We start from the raw sequence: 18255 nt of genomic DNA, 5'->3' as shown, positions 1-18255 counted from the left end.
AAAGACGGGCAAAGCAAGAGAATCAACAATCCCAAAGTGAACCAGGAATGAAAATAAAATGACTCATCTCACCTACATTCCCCATTCACAGGCCAGAGGCTGAACCATGACAGGTTTCTCTCACCTGGGAATGAACAGTTTAGAATGATGCTTTCTTTTAGATCAGAAGCACCTTGCTTCTTCTGATTTTGAAAAAATATGATTTTGAAATTAATTACCCAAAAGCAGTTTTAAAATATCTACATCCTGTAGGGCTTCCTAAAATATTTACAAATAGGAGCTTTTATGTTTTTCAGAAAAAAATGGCTGAGCAACCTGGCTCTTTATCAATCTGTGGGATTTTTAGAAAATGTTCAGCTATTTATGATACTTCTGATGATGTTTTTAACTTAATTTTATTGGTAGACTTTTGTTATACATAATGAAAACATATTGATCATAGGGAGTTTGTACCTGTATATAATATATCCTGATTTTTCCTTTTTTTTCCTCGAGTCACTCTCCTTCAACTCTTCTCTATTTTTTTTATAGAAGCTTTGTTTCCATTGTTACTTCCTATTTTCTTTTCCTTTTTCCTTCTCCTGCCCCCTTCTTTGTTCCCCTTCCCATCTGAGCACTGATGCTCTGGACTGTAGTTTGGTTTACGTTTTTCCTACCCCTTTCTTCCCACCATCCAGGACGAGTGAGTAGACGCTGGGCTCTCACTGTCATCCGGAACCCCGGGTGCTTCACCAGCGCTCTTCCGACTCCGCTTCCCTTGCAGCCTCCCCTCCCCACACACCTACTTACGACTTAGACCACAGAGCTTTCATCTGTCGACAGAAACCAGACCAAGCCTGTACGCGCTCTCTGAACATTTCGTTAATGACACCTTGTGGTGACCAGAGCCTTGTGGCACAAATGACTGCCTGGCCCCAAAGCTTCCTGCTCTCCTTTCACAGTGAAGGGTGGTTCAACAGAACATGGCTGCCAAGCAGCAGCTATATTCTCCATCCTTTCAGTGTGTCCGTGGGTCTTACAAGCAGCCCTCAGTGACAGAATGTGAGAGGACATGCCACTTCTAAACTGAGGAATTTAAAACTGGATGACCTTTTTAGTCTTTGTTCTTTCTGGCCACTGGCTGGCTAAGTGTTCTCAGAATAACCTGAAAGTCGCAAGACACTTAAGATGACAGTAGTCCGGGTTCCTGAGGCACTGCTTGCGAGACAGCCAGCTGACCTGCATCAGACCATAAGGTAAACATAAAATGTTTTGTTGAGTTAAGCCACTGAGAAGTTGGGATCATTATGGTGGCTAGCTCGCCTTGGTTAAGACTAGACACAGAGTCCCAATATTCTCCATTAATTCAGGCTCTGGAATTACATGAGCTCAAGTCTGCTACGTTATTAGTGGGATGAAAGGTGCCATAATGTCTCTGTGAAAATTTCATCACTAATTCATACCCACACTAACTGTTGAGAGCTACGGCAGAGAACGCTAATTACCCATTATTATGCAGTGGCTCCATCACTCTAACTCAGTTCTAGTTTTGTTGGGACTGACAACGCATTAGGCTACATAAAATGACTACATGTATTAACTTCTCATGTAGATAAAAGTAACACTACTTTAAACAATGAGATATATAAACACACGAGCTTCTGAAAAAGTTTCTAAGAAGGAAGGCAAGGTAGCTGGCATGCCTCTCTTGCTTCCATTGTCTTTCTACGTCCCGTACTGATTCAAAGTACAGTTGCAGGAGTCATCTTGTCACCATGAGGTTGAAGACACATAGGAGGATGGTAGAAACAGACTTAAGAACCTGAGCATCCATGACCTCACTCCTAGACTTCCAACCACTAGAATGCTTTTTTTTTTTTTTTTTTTTTGGTAGAACCGGGAATTGAACTCAGGCCCTTGCGCTTGTCAGGCAAACACTTATTCTACTGAGCTATCTCCCTGGCCCCTTAGAATTCTTGTGAGAAGAGTATGTTAATCAGCTTTCCCGCTACTGAGAGCAATATCTGACACTCACACTTTGAAGAAAGAGGTTAACCTAGCTAATGAGTGTAGGAGATTCAGTACATGGCCAGAAGGACTCCAGGCAGGGACATCCTGGTAGACAGGTGTAGTAGAGCAAATCTGCTTCGTTCATAGCATCTGGAAATCAGTGCTGGTGAGCACTGCCAGAGAGGAATTTGCAGGGAACATATACAGTACTCAAGGTCAAGCCCCCATGACCCACCCAGACACATTCAGGAGCATGATTTACTAATTTTCTAGGTACTTCTTAATTCAATGAAGTAAACATATCCAGATGAATAATTACAATTTTCCTCTTGTCATCTTCACAACCAAATGTATCTCTTTAAACCATAATTAATTTCCAAGTAAACAAAATACCAAGTTTGTAATTCTACCTAATATAACACAACCATCCTACATACAACCAGAAATGCAATTAAAGGCTGTGCAGTGTCTCAACAGTTCCAGCATTTTTGAAAAGTCTAAGTCTCTTTTAAAACCCAAGGCAAATTCTTAGCTTTGATCCTCTGTAAAAATCAAAAACAAGTTATGTAATCCCAAGCTACCATGCTAGAGGGTAAACACCCCCACTCCAAAAGGAAAGAAAAGAATGGGGAATAGAAAAAGAATTGGAGCAAAGCAAGATCAAAATTCAGACAGTGCAAACATTAAATCCTGTAGTTTCATATCACACAGTGGTAGGATGTCAGCTCCTCAGGGCTTGGGTGGCCCCATCCCTGTGACCTTGCCAACTGCAGCCCACACAGTCTCTCAGGCTGATTCCACTCATGGCCTGCAGCTTTCTTTGGCAATGTCCCACATTCCTTGAATCTCTGCTCCTGAGATCTCTGCTCTACCTTTGGTTTCATTCTCATGGCTTTAGACATCATCTTCTCAGAGGATCCTTGCCTAACCTCCAAGGCCTCCCTTTGCAATCTGGAGGGAGGCCTCTGTGACTCTGTAACTTCTGTATCCTGCTGGCAGTAATCTACCATCACGTGGACCACACCAACAGCAGCAGGAGCAGCAGCAGCAGCCCTTGATGGATCCTGGAGAACCAGTTCTCTAAAAGACCGTTCTTGAGCAGGGACCCCAGGGACTTTCTTCTGAAATGAAAATTTCATACTTTGCATCTCTGAGCCTGTGATGGATGGGGTTTTGCCAATTCCTGAGGTGCCCTCCATTAATCTTTGTATCCCTGTGCCAGCTACTAGGTTCTTTTTTTTTCTACTAGGTTCTTTTAAAATGGTGCTTATCTGGTTAGCAGTTACCCCTCCTTTATGATCAGCATAAATCTGGAGAAAAGCTATCAGTAGCCATGCCACAGCCTGACTATCAAGCTGCCTTTACGTTTCTTATGCCAGATTAATTAGCTCCTTCTGCAAAGACTCAAGACGGGAAAATGAGGACAAGTTTTCTGCTGGAACATAACACACATGACCTCCAGTATTTATTTATTTATTTTTTGGTGGAACCAGTGATTGAACTCAGATCCTTGCTTTTGCCAGTCAAGTGCTTATCCTACTGAGCCATCTCCCCAGCACCCCCGGACCTGCAGTATGACTACCTGTGGAGTGCCTGTTCTCAATGTAAGGCCCTGAACCTGGGCTTTACTGTCTGTATTCTGCTCTTCTGAGCTCCAGACAGAATCTACCATCAGTCTCTGCTTACTGCACTGTAAGGCTTTACCAGGTTGCATCTGCAAACCTTCCCAAACTCCTTCTGGAAACCAGTTTCACAGAATTCTGAACCACATGACCAGACACAGTGACAGCAATGATCCCACTTCTAGTACCAATTATCTGCATCCGTCATCTTTCCCATTGCTGGATGTGACACCTGATTACCATAACTGAAAAGAAGTGAGACTCAATACATGACAGGCAATCTCCAAGGTAGAAGCATCATAACGAGAAGGTGAGGCAGGGAAAAGCTGCTTAGCTCATGGCAGCTGGGAAGCAGAGTATGGATCCTGTGCCAGAGAGAAACGGGGAGAGACAGAACAGTATTCAAGGTCACATCTCCATGACCTACCAGACATACACAGGATCATGACTCATTAGTATGCTAGGCATTTCTTAATCCATTGCAGTTATCATATAATGATTAATAGTCACAGAGAGAAAAGATAAACCCCTAATTTGTTTCAACTACTAATTTATTATTTGTAGCAGCTGACAGTAATCCTGAAAGAGACAGATGTGACCCAATACTCTGGTAGCACACACCTTCCCAATGTCCTAGTCTCTCTCACTTCTTCATCTACTCATTTTTAAATCTGCCCATCATAGAATTTCACTAGACAGCAGCAGTCACAGAATTTCTAAGTTCATGTGGTAACCTGAAGACAAAGAGCAGACTGACCCTTTTCCTAGTCACTTAGCTTAGCCCCAAATCCTCCTTCTCTGAGAACAGATGGCAATTTTCAGGTACCTTCTCTGATACTCTCAGACTGCTGCGTTTTCTCTGGGACAGGCAGCTCTACAATCTGGGCTCTATCGATGTAATTATGGGATTTAAGAGAAGTTATTAAGTTCGTTCACCTCCCTTGGTAGGACTGTGTTTAGCTCTTCTAGACATATAGTTCTCTTCCATGAGCCACAAAGTCTCTCACAAAGCATAACTCACATGGTGTCTTTGAAGGAATCAATATAATCTGCTCTCAGTAAAATGGGTATTGAAAGTAGGGAAAGATAAGATCTTCTGCATAAACATTCTAAAGTTTGAAATGGGACAAGATTGATTTCTCTGTTGGGTGTGGTGGTAGGTGAAGTAGGCAAATATGTTGTAGCTTTTGCCTTTAAGAAGTCGAGTCTATTTCCCTACCATGGGAGGCTGGGTTGCCTTATGGCTTGTGCTAACCAGCAGATGTGATGGAAGTGACTTGTCAGAGTTCCAGACTGACCTGTAACTTCTACCTTCACTTTCTCAGAATAATGCCTACATCATGTGAGGATGCAAGCCAGAACTGAGACGTTACTGAATAATGAATGACTATAGAAAAAGGGCCTGACCCACAGTCACATCAGGGCTTTGGACTTGTGAGGGAGGCCATTGTTTTGCTTTATTTGGGCTACCAAGGAGCCACTTAAATCATATCAAGAAAATCAGCAGAACTGTGTATCTTAGCCCAACCTAAGCTTTCAACTCACAGACCTATGACAAAGAGCAAATGGCTATTCTTTTAAGTTATTAAATTTTAAGACTGTATATGAGTTTCCTATGGCTTCCATAATAATTGAGCACCAACTGGGTGACCTAAGAGAAATTTATTTTCTCACAGTTCTAGAAGCAAGAATCTGAAACAAAGTGACAGCAGCCCCATGATTCTTGGAAGTTGCCCTTTGTCTTTCCTAATGAGAATGTCAGGTTTAGATTTAGGGCCCACTACAATCCAGTATCACCTTTTTTACTTGATTACAACTGCAAAGACTTTCTTCTGGTAAGGTCACATCCTCAGGTTCCTGGCTTGGGACTCTTTTGGGGTAAAACAATTCAATCTATAATATATAGTTTGTTAAGCATCAAAATATATTCTTAAAAGTAAAGCAAATTTTCTTATGTTCTTTGAGCATATGAAGATAAATTTAAAGATAATAAAATTAAAAGGATTATCATATTTTTAAATACTATCGGTATATGACAGTGTCAGTGAGATCTGTAAAATCCCCGACAAAGGGGGATCTAAGTGGAATCTCTTATTATTGGAAGAGTTAATGCTAGTGTAAAGGGCGAGTTATACACATTATACATCATCAGGAATCCCCAAGAACTTTATCCAATTGTAGGAGTTATTTTATAAGAAGGAAACACACTCAAAGACCCAAACATCCTTTGTTCAGTCTGTCCTGGCTGTCAGTGCAGAAGTCCCTACTGTATAGGAGCCTCCAGTTACCATTGTCCTACTTCTCCCTCTTGCAGAAGTGCTTTTTTTTTTTTTTTTTTTTTCTTGTGGAGTGGCCTCCACTAGCTTCCTCTATTTCCTTTGCTCTGGCTCCCTCCATAACCCTATAAAATCTGACTTCCTTCCCCAGCTCCACCAAAACTGCTGTTTCAAATGATTTAAACAACCACATTCAAGACAAATCTAATGGCTCTTTGCCCTCATTCTGTGGCATCTGACATATTTTAACTGCCTCATTTGCTCTCATATCTAATACTATGTGTCTGCCATATCTTTGATAAAGCCCTCTGCCCCACTGCACCCCACCCCCCACTTTGTAAACCTTCTCTCTTGTACCAACTGATGGCAGCATTCTTTCCTTGGGCCCATTCCTCCTCTTTTCCTTCTGTTCTTCCCCATGTATCCATTCTTCAGTCCCCATCCTCCTATCACAGATGGCTCCTTAGCCAGTATTTTCCATGATCTACTGCAGAAGCTCTAAGCCTGTATCAATCTTTTCAACAGAAATGTTGAGTATTTTGCACTTGTCTGCATTCATTAAGGTAGGCCACATTATACTGTGATAATAAATAAACCAAAAATCTCAGTGGCATTTAAAAACCAAGATTTTCACGGATGATTGTGGTTCTCTTCTATTTCTTTGATTCCAGGATGCAAATTAGCCTCCATCTGGAACGTGCTTATTGTATAGAATAAGGAAAGATAACAAGAGAAAGCCCCAGGTGTTCCCTACACTTTTTCTCAATAACCACATCACCTTCAGCAAGGTAAAAGCAAAATTATCCTTTTAGAGGGAAAGCAAATGTATGTAAGCATATGGTCTACTATGTCCTCTTAAACAAACTCATCCTCCAAAAACTAACTTCAAGACTTAATTTTCATAATTTGTCATCTGTACCATCTTTATCACATTTGACCAAAAGGGGAATCAAGGTGTCATGACACTTATGTTACTTTTCCCCATTATGAAAGCATTCTTTGAAGACATATTTAGAAAATATACATACACATACCTTCCATACAATTAAACAAAATTGTTGATCATGCTTATATACAGGGTTAATACCCATCATATGTCAGCACATGACCTTCTGGTCATTTCTCTATTGCAGGTACTGATCTAGTTATCTCTATAGAACAATTTGCACACACTTGCTTTTCCAGGCAGGCACTTACTCTACTGAGCTATCTCCCCGGCCCTACATACTTGCTTTTCAAGAAAATGATGCACTATACATATAATTTTCTGATTGTTAAAAGCTTATCAGACTCACTTAATATTTTCTGTTCCTTATTAAAAACACAATCTATATGGCATGCAGACTAGCAAATGTAAATACACAGTTTGATTTCTTCCCTGAGTCTGAGATTCCATAATGGAACCATAGAGTAGGTCATTTTTTTCAAAGTGTGTAAGTATTTTAAAATTTATATGTCCCCAATTAAACTCATAGTTCCCCCAAATCCTGTTCCCCTTCAGTCTTTTTGATCTCTGCTAAAAGCATCAATGTCCTCCCATAGCTCCAACCACAGAAACACAACATTCTTTTTCTCTCATTGTTCCCACTTGGTCCATCAGTCCTAGCTCTAAAATATGTGCCCTGCTGACTCTGCTTGCCCTCCTGATTCAGCTGTCAGTCCTGCCACAGGAGCTTTCCTTGGACACTGTGCCACCTCTCTGCTGGTGTCCTTGATCCACACCTTGCTTCTCTGTGTGGTAGCTAAAGCGATGTCTCAGTCACAAAGCCGATCACTCTGCGCCCATGCTCCCGGATCTCCCGGATCTTCCTATATCTTCCTAAAGAAAGCTTCACCCCTTTCTGTGGCTGTAAGGCCTTGTGGGATGTGCTTTTGGCCTACTTTTCCACTGATCTTTGTTTCCCTCCTCCCTTCATTCCTCTCTAGAAACACGCCTTTCTTATCTCCCTACATACCAAACTGACTCGGCCTGGCCTGGCCTGGCCTGGCCTTCGGGCCATCTCACAGGGTTGCCTTCCTTAACCATTCTGTCCTCCCCACATGCCCTTTTATCCTCTTCCAACGACACTTATCTGATATTTCTTTACTTATTTGGTGATTTATTTCTTTATTTTCTCCTTATCAGAATATTTATTCCGAGAACAAGAAAACTGCTGGTCTTATTTACAACTCTATCCCTACAGTTACAGTAGTGACAGGCATAAACCAAGGCACAATAAATTCGCATGAAATGAGTGACTGAGTACTTAGTTGCTCCCCAAATCCAGCTGGTTCCCCTTCAAATGTTCATAGAAGTAGACCCTCTGTTTGCTTTCTCATTACCCCGGCCTAATCCCAGGCCTCAGCGCCCCTCACATTAGAGGAGCTGCAGTTCCCTGCTCACTCCCCTGACCCCCACTCTGCACTTGGCCCCTACTCTGGCTTAAGCCTCTCCTCCTTGCAGGTGTTTCCCTGGTTCCCAGGGCCATAAACTTCTGCCTGGCTCTGTCACTCCTGCACTTAACCCCCGTCCAGCACACAGCCCAGCAACTATCTCCCATGTTTCTAACTTTTGCATTTGTATTAACCTGTTGAATGTTGAGGGAATCCTATTGCCTGCTTGACAATAGAAATTCATAGGCAATAAGAAAATCTTGCTGAGTTGAATGAAACTATAGGCTAAAGAAACAAGACACTCAATGAGTACCCTTTTTAAAGCAATACTGCAAGAACAGCTAGTGTTTTGGACTAGAAGAGGAAGATGTTAGTAGCAACCCAGCCAGTAGGGGAAGCGGCAGTCTTTTCCCCCAAAGAGCAGGCAGCTGCCACTCTCTTGAGACCTTTACACCAGCTACCAGAACAAGGGACGGCTGCATTAACAGTGAACTTTGAACTTGCTATTTCCTACTCGCCTAAGGGAAAATGGACTGTCATCGCACTAGCGTGAATTTACTGCATGGTGATGGCTTGTTCAGAGAACCCCAGTGGGCCTGCCCAGCACTGTGCAGACCCCAGCTGAGGACAACAGCTTCCCCGAGTGTCTGCGTCACACTGCACAGAAGTGAGGTCAGAGTTCAGTGCCACCAAAGAAATGTTTACTGAGTGTCGCCCCATGCAGGCATAGTGAAGCAGAAACCTGAGCGGAAGCGTTTTGCACAGGGCCGGTCCTCTCAGTTCATCTGATTTTCCGTGTGGAGCAGCGGAGAAATCACGACTTCCAGAACCATCAGAGCTGAATGAAGTCTGACCATTCAGTCATATAGAAGCCAACATCCATCCACAGCAAAACTTTCAAGCAAAGCATACCACACCCTCCTTTGCTCATCCTCATTCTCTGTGTCTCCAGCCAGGGAGACAGAGCATTTATAGCATGCTTTTAAAAACCCATGTATTTTAAAATGAACATGTTATCAACTCAACTGCTTATCTCAGGTCAATGCAAATCATGGTACTTCTGCCCAGAGAGAGAGAGAGAGAGAGAGAAAAAAAATACTTTGAAGAATTTCCTTACCATTCGAGCACGTGAATAACATGATTATAATGTGAAGGAGCAGTTAGAATATATTATCAGAAGGTACACATCTAAATAACTGTTGATCTGTATAATTCCATGTGAACAGTGCCATGTCATTTTCTGTAGTAAACCTGTCTTTCTGAAATCATTTTTGGAACTCTTCTTAGCAATTGCTTTCAGTGCTATCTGAAGAGACTCTTCTAAAACAGTTCCACGCCTTTGCAATTATGTCTTACCTTTAACTGAAACTTGCACTACCAAACTTAATAGGCTGGCTTGAATCTTAGTCACATTGGCTTTTTCCAGAAAGGACAGGATATATGGTTCACAGATACGCAGAGGGAGGGAGACAGGAGGGAGGGAGGGAGGGAGGGAGGGAGGGAGAGAGAGAGAGAGAGAGAAAGAGGAGAGGGAAGAGAGAAGAGAGACAAAAGAGAGACAGAAGGGGAGAGGGAGAGAGAGGGAGATGGAGAGAGGGGGAGAGAGAAAAGAGAAGAGAAGAGAAGAGAAGAGAAGAGAAGAGAAGAGAAGAGAAGAGAAGAGAGAAAGTGGGGGAGAAAGGGAGAGGACAGAGGGGAGAGGGAGAGAAAAAGTGAGAACTTCAAAACAGTGCTTACCTGAGGGAGAGGGAACTGAACAAAGAAGACTTCACAGTTATTTGTTAACAGTCCTTTTTAATAATTAAAGCAAAAGTGACAAGACCTTACACTTGCTAATTCTGGTCAGTGGGCTCTTGGGCATTTACCATATACTCATGTGTATTTTCTACACTTTTCAAGCCTTTCTAGTAATTTTTACAAAGCAGATTCTTGCTCAAAGGAAAAAAAATGTCGTACCATTGAGTTTATTTTTAAAACTCAGTGTGCTCTAGTCTCTGAGAGAAGTTCTAAAACAATTTCCACACAATCGTTGGGTAATACTGCTGCATTAGAGGACCCCTCTGAATGCACCTCGCTCAGCACCAAGCGCCCAGAGGCAGGAGGGGCTCCATCCCTCTCCTGCTCAGAATTTTAGGATCATCTCTGAGCCCCTGGCAGGTAAGGCCCATGAATGTCCTGTCTTTGTATTTCCAGGGCCTCACCCAATATTTAGAACCTAACAGCTCCCAAGAGCTGGAATGAGTAAATTAATTAATGAAAAATGAATGAATGAATTCAACATGGGACTAATCAGCCCAGGATTTACACGCCTACTAATGTATCAAAAATTGTGAGGAAGAGGGTGGGGTTGATTGCTTTGCAGTTATGCATTTCTTAGTCTAGTTCCCTGCTGGCCGTTTCATTTTTTGGCCTCTATCATGGGAGAACAAGTGATTTTCTTCTTTGAATGATGAGAATGGTAGGGAGTGTCAGGAAACCTTTTGAGGTTTCTGAGTATAGCAACACTTGCAGGTCACTTTAGCCCCCAAAGGTGAACCCCCGAAGAAAAGAAACATAAGAGTATGAAAGAAAACTGTGTTCACTCTCTGTGCTCTCACTCCAGTAAAAGCACACTTGGTGGGGCATGCTACCTGGAATCTTGCCAGGGAGATGGCTCAGTGAAATAAACGCTTCCCTGGCAAGCACGAGGGTCTGAGTTCAATCCCCGGTTCCGCCAAAAATAAATAAAGTTAACAAGAGATGCAATACCTGGAATCTTATTGTGTGAAAGAGCAGGATTCTGATTTTACATTTGTCATTTTATTTGAAAGGGCTGGGGGTTTATGTACTCTAGAAGGAGAAGACTGGGTTACAATGCTAAGCAAAGGGAAAAGTACTGACCAAGTCTGGTAACTAGGGGCCAGGAAGATAGCTCAGAATAAGTTCTTGCCTGGCTAAATGCAAAGGCTTGAGTTCAATCCCTGGTTCCGGTGGGGGGCGGGGTGGGGGGGAAACAAGACTGGTAACTAAACAGCAATAGGATCAATAAATTGTGAAAACAGTGGAGTGCTCCTATCTTTAGTGTCATACACCTACTCAAGGGACAAGGTGGAAAGAACACAAAAAGAATCATCTTCTTTAGTTGCATGTAAGGCAAAGAAAAAAGGAGAAGTGCATGACCATTTTCACCACTAAAGAATGACTTCAGAGGTCACGCAGTGACCTAGGAGAGAAGCTAAACAGGAAGAGATTAAGGGAAAACAGTTAAGGGAAAGAATCTAGAATGACTGGTGAATAAAGATGCAAGAATGATAAACTCTTGAAGGGGCATGAATATTGGGGAATGAGTATTTTTAGGGCCACTGGTGGGAGTTTGAATGTGTGTCTTTTCTGGGAGTTAATTTAAAAATCGAAGTTTGAAAGCATTTCTTTCCTTTGGTCAAGCAATTCTGCGACTATAAGTGAGCAAGAAAGCACTACTATAAGTGCAGAAAGAGGCAGGGTAAGGCTGCTCCCTCAACTTATACCTATGATTGTGAAAAGGTGAGTCTATCTTCACAGTGAATTAACTCAATAAATCATCATATAGCTATGTAAACGATGACATAATGCATTGACTGACAAGGGGATTTTCATGATTTTTTAAAAATTAAATTTGTTAATATTTAGTGTGAAAAATAAGATCTTATTTTTGTAAAACAAGAATGTGCATACAAATGTTAACAACTGTCAATAGAAAGATTGGTAACAATTTTTTGCTTGTTTGTTTCTTACTTTTCATATCTACCTGTGGTGAGGAATATGGAAGAAAGAACAGAAAGATGGGAAAACTCTTGTCCCTGTGGCTGCCACCTCTTTTCTTTGTCTGTATCTCTGGGGCCTAGCACATCACTCTGAACATAGTAATCTTCAACAGCTAGAACATGTGAAAAATACATGATTATTATCACTTGATCAGAATTCACAAGAGGCTGCCTAGTGCCTTAAGAATCAATCTGCTTGCTTTCCACAGGACCACAGCATACTGGTGTACGCACGTGCACCTTCACAGATGTCAGCCTGCTCTTGCTCTATGTATCCCTGTGCGTCAACAGAGCAAACCATGCCACTGGAGTGCCAGCCCTAGAAGAACAGGAACCTTACTTAACCACAGCCACCCAAAAATCACCTATTTACCTACAGCCCAGAGAACCTTTCTGGCTGCTGATAGGTAGTAAATTAAGAATATTTATAGGGGGCTGGGGAGATAGCTCAGTAGAATAACCACCTGCCTGGCAAGTGCGGGGTTCTGAGTTCAATCTCCAGTACCAGAAAAAAAATCTCTCTATATATATGAGAGAGAGAGAGAGAGAGAGAGAGAGAGAGAGAGAGAGAGAGAGAGATAGCACACTTCCATGGTTTTGATCCTTATTAGATTGCCCAAAATATTAATAAGCACCTAATTGTTTGCCATTGAAAAACTCAGCATGTATGTCTTCATCTTCTCTATCTAGAAGATATTGTCCTGGCCTTGCCTTTCCACTGTCCCTGGTTAAAAAAGAAAGGTTCAGTGTTCTTGTCATCTTTCCATTACCATTCCATCTCTGTGTGAGGAGTTTTATGAGACCTGGCCCCCCGATGGGAAATGATAAGATGTTAGTGTATTTTCCTTCCGTAGGTCCATGAAGAAGTCTGTATTTGCTACACAAGTACATGTGAATTGTCAGAGCTCGAAGAACTGCTGAGGAAATTTCAGCAGGTAGAAGTACTTTTAGTACGTGTCTCAGAAGGCATCTTCAGAATAACACCAGATGCCTGAACCACAAAGAACTTTTCCAAGAATCAGGGAGGAAACGAAAGACCACAGATTCTGAGTGTGATGGCCTCAGAGCCCCTATCAGTATTTGGGCTAGAAAACATCAAACAAAACAATTTCTGAAAGCACCACTAACTGCCTCCCCTTGCACCACCTCTGCTGGTGCAGCGCTGTTGGCGCTTCAGGAACACATCTGTACATGGGAACGCATATATTTTAATGTTGGTATTATTTTTGCACTCAAAGTTATCAAGTACTTGTTAATTCTCTATACTTCATCCTGTTTTGGTCCTTATGCCCAAAATTACTGAGCTTGTTCTTTTTATTCAAATTAAATGCTACATTAAAACATAAAAATTGTACATATTTAAGAGACTACCTTGTGAAGTTTTAATATGGTATACGTGTAACATTTAAATACAGTATATTATATGATGTTTATATCTATCTCCTCAAACCTAATGATGTCTTTATGGTGAAAAAGTTTGATATACTTTCTTTTAGCTTTCTGAAATATGTACCATTCATTGTTGTTACCTTAGCCACTCTCCTATGCAACAAACAACAGAACAGGGGTCATTCTTTTTGTTCATTTTGTTTGTTTGTCTGTCTGTTTGTTGAGACAGGGTCTGGCTCTGTAGCCTTGGCTGCTGATCACCTTGGTACACCCTTCCCAGTGCCAGGATCACAGGAAAGCAACACCATGGCCAACTGGGCTTGCTCTTCAGAGAAATTTTTATAACTTTTTTTCCTTGCCACTTTGTTTTATTTTCCACAGAATCACTCTTGTTATGACTTTTAGGCCTAATACTTTGTCCTGCTTTTTTAAAGAGTGAAATGAAGGTATATAAATTTCTCAGCACAATACTTGGTAGACAGGAATTAGCCAAAAATATTACTTTATTTAAAAAAATAAAACACAGTGGACTAAAGCATCTGCTTAGGCAGAGTGTAGGGACTGGGAATTTGATCCCCAGTGTACCGTCCTGGCATGCCCCTGGGGCCCAGAGACAGGGAATGAGACCGGGCGTGGTGGCGCGAGCCTGCAGTCCCAGCACTTGGGGGGCTGAAAACAGGAGGATCACTGAGTCTCACCTACATAGTAAGACCTTGTGGACCCTGTAGACCCTGTCATCAATACAGGAAAAAATAAATAAATAACAAAACAAAGATGCAGCACAGTGTAACAGTTCAGGCAGGAGTCTGGAACCAAGCTGCCTATATCTGGATCCTTGCTTTGCCCTTAACTAGGTGTTTGTGTCTATGAACACTCTACACCACATCTCTATGTTCAGCTTCTTCATCTGTAAAATGAAGACAGCAATTATTCCTATTTAATAAAGGCGAGGAGTAGAAGTATAAACTATTATTATTATTATTTACTGTTTCAATTCTGAATGTCTGGAGGATTGCTTTTATTGTATTGTATACTTTTGGGTTTTTTATCTTAAGTTCTTATGTTACTTTAATATTTGATCAAGTTCTACATCTATTTTGTGTTTGAAAGAAACCAAGATTTTGTTTAATGAATTTTCATGGAATTAGTGATAATATTATAATCTAGGAAAGCACTGAATTCCAAAAAAAGAAAGAAAGAAAAGGTAATTAAGAAGACTGGGTAGTTCTTCAAGTACTGCATTATTGCATTTAATGAATCAATGCTGGAAATCCCAAAGGAAACCATGAACTAACTGCATAATTAGATCTAGTCTTTCTTTTGTCCTCAAATCAATGACTACTAACTTATAATAAAGTTAAGTGTATAATGCTCGAGAGAAATGAAGTTTCACCCTTCCAACTTAGCAAAGTGTAGTGATAGATCTTTCTTTCTCCTACATCTTCCTGAGCAGTGGGTTGCAGAGAAACACATGAGTATAATAAGTTGTACAAGTACCTGTACCTTGATGCACAAACCAAGAAATCATCTGGTATGATGATCTCCAACACAAGGAACTTGGGCTTTCTAGAGTAGAGGAAGCCAGGGATGGTGGTACATGCCTGTAATACCAGTGCTCTGGGAGGATGACGCAGGAGTATTGCAAATTCAACTGACTTAGCGAGACCCTATTGCAAAATAAACTTTGAAAGGAACTGGGGGTGTAACTCAGTGCAAAGGGTCTGGGTTCATTCCCTAGTAGTGAAGACAAATAAAAAGGCAGGAGTGATCCAGGGTAAGCATGGTGAGATGGTCTCTGGCAGGTACTCTCAGGGTCCCTCCTGGCTCTGAGCTGGCCCAGTACTATGCAATGGTGCTGGGGGATGTATGACAGTCTTCTCACGCACCGTTAAAGCTGGTGTGGACAGAGCTTATTTCTTTGCAAATAAAATTTCAATATGTCATTAATAGAAAGCACACTGGTTTTACTCTATAAATATTTGTAAGGGATAGTTTATATTATTTTAAGTAAAAAGGTAAAGACAATATGAACACATGTTGTGTGTACTAAAGGCCATATTTCAACACTGTCTTACATTTGCAATTTGATCTATTTAAAAGACTAATAGCTATGCAAGGAAACATTTCCTTTTCCACCTTCAACACTGCAAAACATCATATTGTTAGATTGTTTACCCTAAGCACTCACTGATTGGCACTGCTACTGGTGTAATGGTTTTTAGAAAGTTAATCCCTTATTTGCTTGTAGAGGAAATTCTTAAGATATATGGATCAGAATAGCATGGGTCCAATTAAAAGCACTGTCCTTGGGATGGACTGAAATCCTAGCTTTGGCACTACCGGTTGTATGGTGTGGAACAAATTACATGGCCTTGGGCAACTACCTCTCTAAGCTTCGTTTCCTCTTTTGTATGAATCTACGTAAATCTCATAGAGTTTCTGTGAGAATAAGATATAATCCGCTAAGTGTATGGCTTCAGGAACATGCAAGTGACCAATAAGTAGTGAACTTCAATATTCAATTAGCTTACATACACTCCCATCCATCTATTTCTGTGAGCAATAACCTCTGCCAAACTTTTCAGCCCGCCTCTTCCAATCTAATATACAAAAATGCTTCAGAAGCAGAAACAGAACCACGAGACTAGAAATGGGAAAGCTATATTCTTCCCTGAGGAGCAGGAAATGTTTTATATTCTGTTTAACTTATATGCTGCAATCTGACCAAGTGGCCTCTACTTGGCCAGATTTCACCACAAATTCTGTTCTGCTCAGTGTGTTTGGTGTTTGTTCTCAGCTCAGGGATGGAGGGCACATAGGAGCACATGTCAGCACCAAGATAACTCCAGTTGGTCACTGGAAGCTGCACTCCCAGCTCAAACAGTCTCTGGCTGAAACATACCCCAATTTCATCTTTTTTCACCTTAGGCTTTCACAGATGCTGCTGCTCGAAATATGATGACAATGAAGCTAACGGTAATACTGACAATGATAAACTTTTATTTACCATTTATTCTGAGCTAGGCTCTACAAATGCTTTGTACCTGTTATTTCATTTAATCCCTTCAAATAGTCATTATAGAACATATAAAGAAAAGTTGACATATAAAGACAAGTTCAGAGAGATGAAGTAATCTACCCAGTGTCACACAATTTGCAACAAAGAGTCAACTTACAAGCAGATCTAATTCCAGCCAGGGCCTTTCTTCTTTGTTGTTTTGTTTTGTTTATTGAGACAAAGTCTCATCGTGTAGTTTAGGCTAGCCTGGAACTCACTGCAGAGCCCAGGCTGGACTCTAGCTCGTGGTGATTCTCCTGTCTCAGCCTCCCAAGTGTTGGGACAGGACCTTTGTTCTCACCCCTTGGGCTATACCAACTGCACAGCTACCTGCAAGACTGCCTAGACATTTAGTCTAGGTCTTGGCCACTCAACCCAGAGCAACCCCATCCAAACACACAATCTGTAATATCTTTCTGCCCTGGTCATGCTTCCTGGTCTAAAATTCACCCACAAGGTATGGAGTGGCTACTATTGCAAGTGGAGCATTCATCAGTGACTTCAGTTTGATCTTCCCAATCAATGTCCCAAACAAGTTGCCCCTCGTGTCATGCAACAGCCATGAAACTTAACGCAGAAAAAAAAATTCTCAAAGGAAGCTCCCTCATGTAACTGATGCCACCCAGCAATGACAAGCCTTTTAGAGCATTCAGCAATAAGAAACACTGCTGCATGTGTGCCACAGGTTCACCACCACTGCTTTTTGGCCTTAAACACTAATATACATTTCACATTAATAACTAAGCTTATCTTACAGATGAAAATAGTAAGGTCAGAGAGATAACCTGCACACAAGCACACAGCAGGTGGAAATAAAATCTCCACTAAAGCTCAGTACACCCTCTGGAAATCCTTACCACCTCTTTATTCTGGGCTTCTGCCCGATTCTGGGACTTCGCACACTGCCAGGGCAAACACGAAGTGACTGTGGAATAGCCTGTCTCAGGCTCGAGTGAAAGAAAAAATGGAAAATTCTAGAGCTGCGACGGTAGCAGAATAGGAAGAAGTTGAGCCTTTAGCATGGGTTGACTATTGTCTCATAACCAGACGGTCTACATTTCTCAGGTCAGGGCAAAACGGCCCCCAAATATTTGTCAGCAGTTCTCAGTGACGACAAAACTGCAGCTAAAGCACCTCTGCTGAGAGCTTTGAGCATTAAAAGTGCTTACATTTAGTGTGTGCAGATTTGGTCATGAACTGGAAGATGGGTCAAAAGTCCTGGTTCCTTAGCTCTTTGCTGGAGTGCCCAGATTTCTAAAATTGTCAGCCATGGGTCATTCCTTTTTTGTTTATTTAAACGGAGAATTTTTAAAATTACTTTTTTCCACTTCATGGCTCCTTTGGACCAGGGAATAAAAATAGCGATGTCACCAGGAGCCAAACTTTTTTTTTTTGTTTAGTAATAAAATGAGAAGGGGAAAGAGCCCTTCTCAGGACGACCGAAGTCTCTAAGCAACTACCTTAAAGCAGAAGTCTCATTTCAAGCCTTCTCGGTTCGGTCTGAAGAAGGTGTGACTTGGGAGGCACTGGGGTGGACAATGCGCCCATCTCAGCCCCGCCGGGCCACCTGCCCGGAGCCCGAGGGCGGCGCGGGCCGCGGGAAGGGAGCGGGCGGCTGAGGACGGGCGGGGCGAGGTCCCGGTCCCCCGGGCTGCGGCGCGGCAGGCGCTCCGGGGCCGGGAGGGAGCTGCGCGGCGCGTCTTACCTGTTGAGCCTGAGCGCGAACGCGCGGCGCTCCGCGCTGGGCAGCGTGGCCATGCCGGGTG

At 42.0% G+C, this 18255-nt stretch overlaps 1 protein-coding gene across 2 annotated transcripts in view; it reads right to left on the bottom strand.

Annotated features, from left to right (window-relative positions):
- The window catches only part of Dock8 (dedicator of cytokinesis 8), a 219560-nt gene extending 201305 nt beyond the window's left edge, over positions 1 to 18255 (bottom strand). The window contains exon 1 of one of the 2 annotated variants that reach the window (XM_023721892.1): positions 18195 to 18255. Coding sequence is in view for 1 of the 2 variants with exons in the window: in XM_004637170.2 (XP_004637227.2) it covers positions 18195 to 18247 (53 nt within the window). In the remaining variant the exon portion in view is untranslated. The remainder of the gene's footprint in view (positions 1 to 18194) is intronic. The other variant, XM_004637170.2, reaches the window with a different exon arrangement.

The sequence above is a fragment of the Octodon degus genome, unplaced genomic scaffold (genome assembly GCF_000260255.1).
Source record: "Octodon degus isolate 3935 unplaced genomic scaffold, OctDeg1.0 scaffold00087, whole genome shotgun sequence".
NCBI classification, from domain to species: domain Eukaryota; kingdom Metazoa; phylum Chordata; class Mammalia; order Rodentia; family Octodontidae; genus Octodon; species Octodon degus.
The sequence above is the reverse complement of the archived record's forward strand: the minus strand, read 5'-3'. Positions and strand labels throughout refer to the sequence as shown.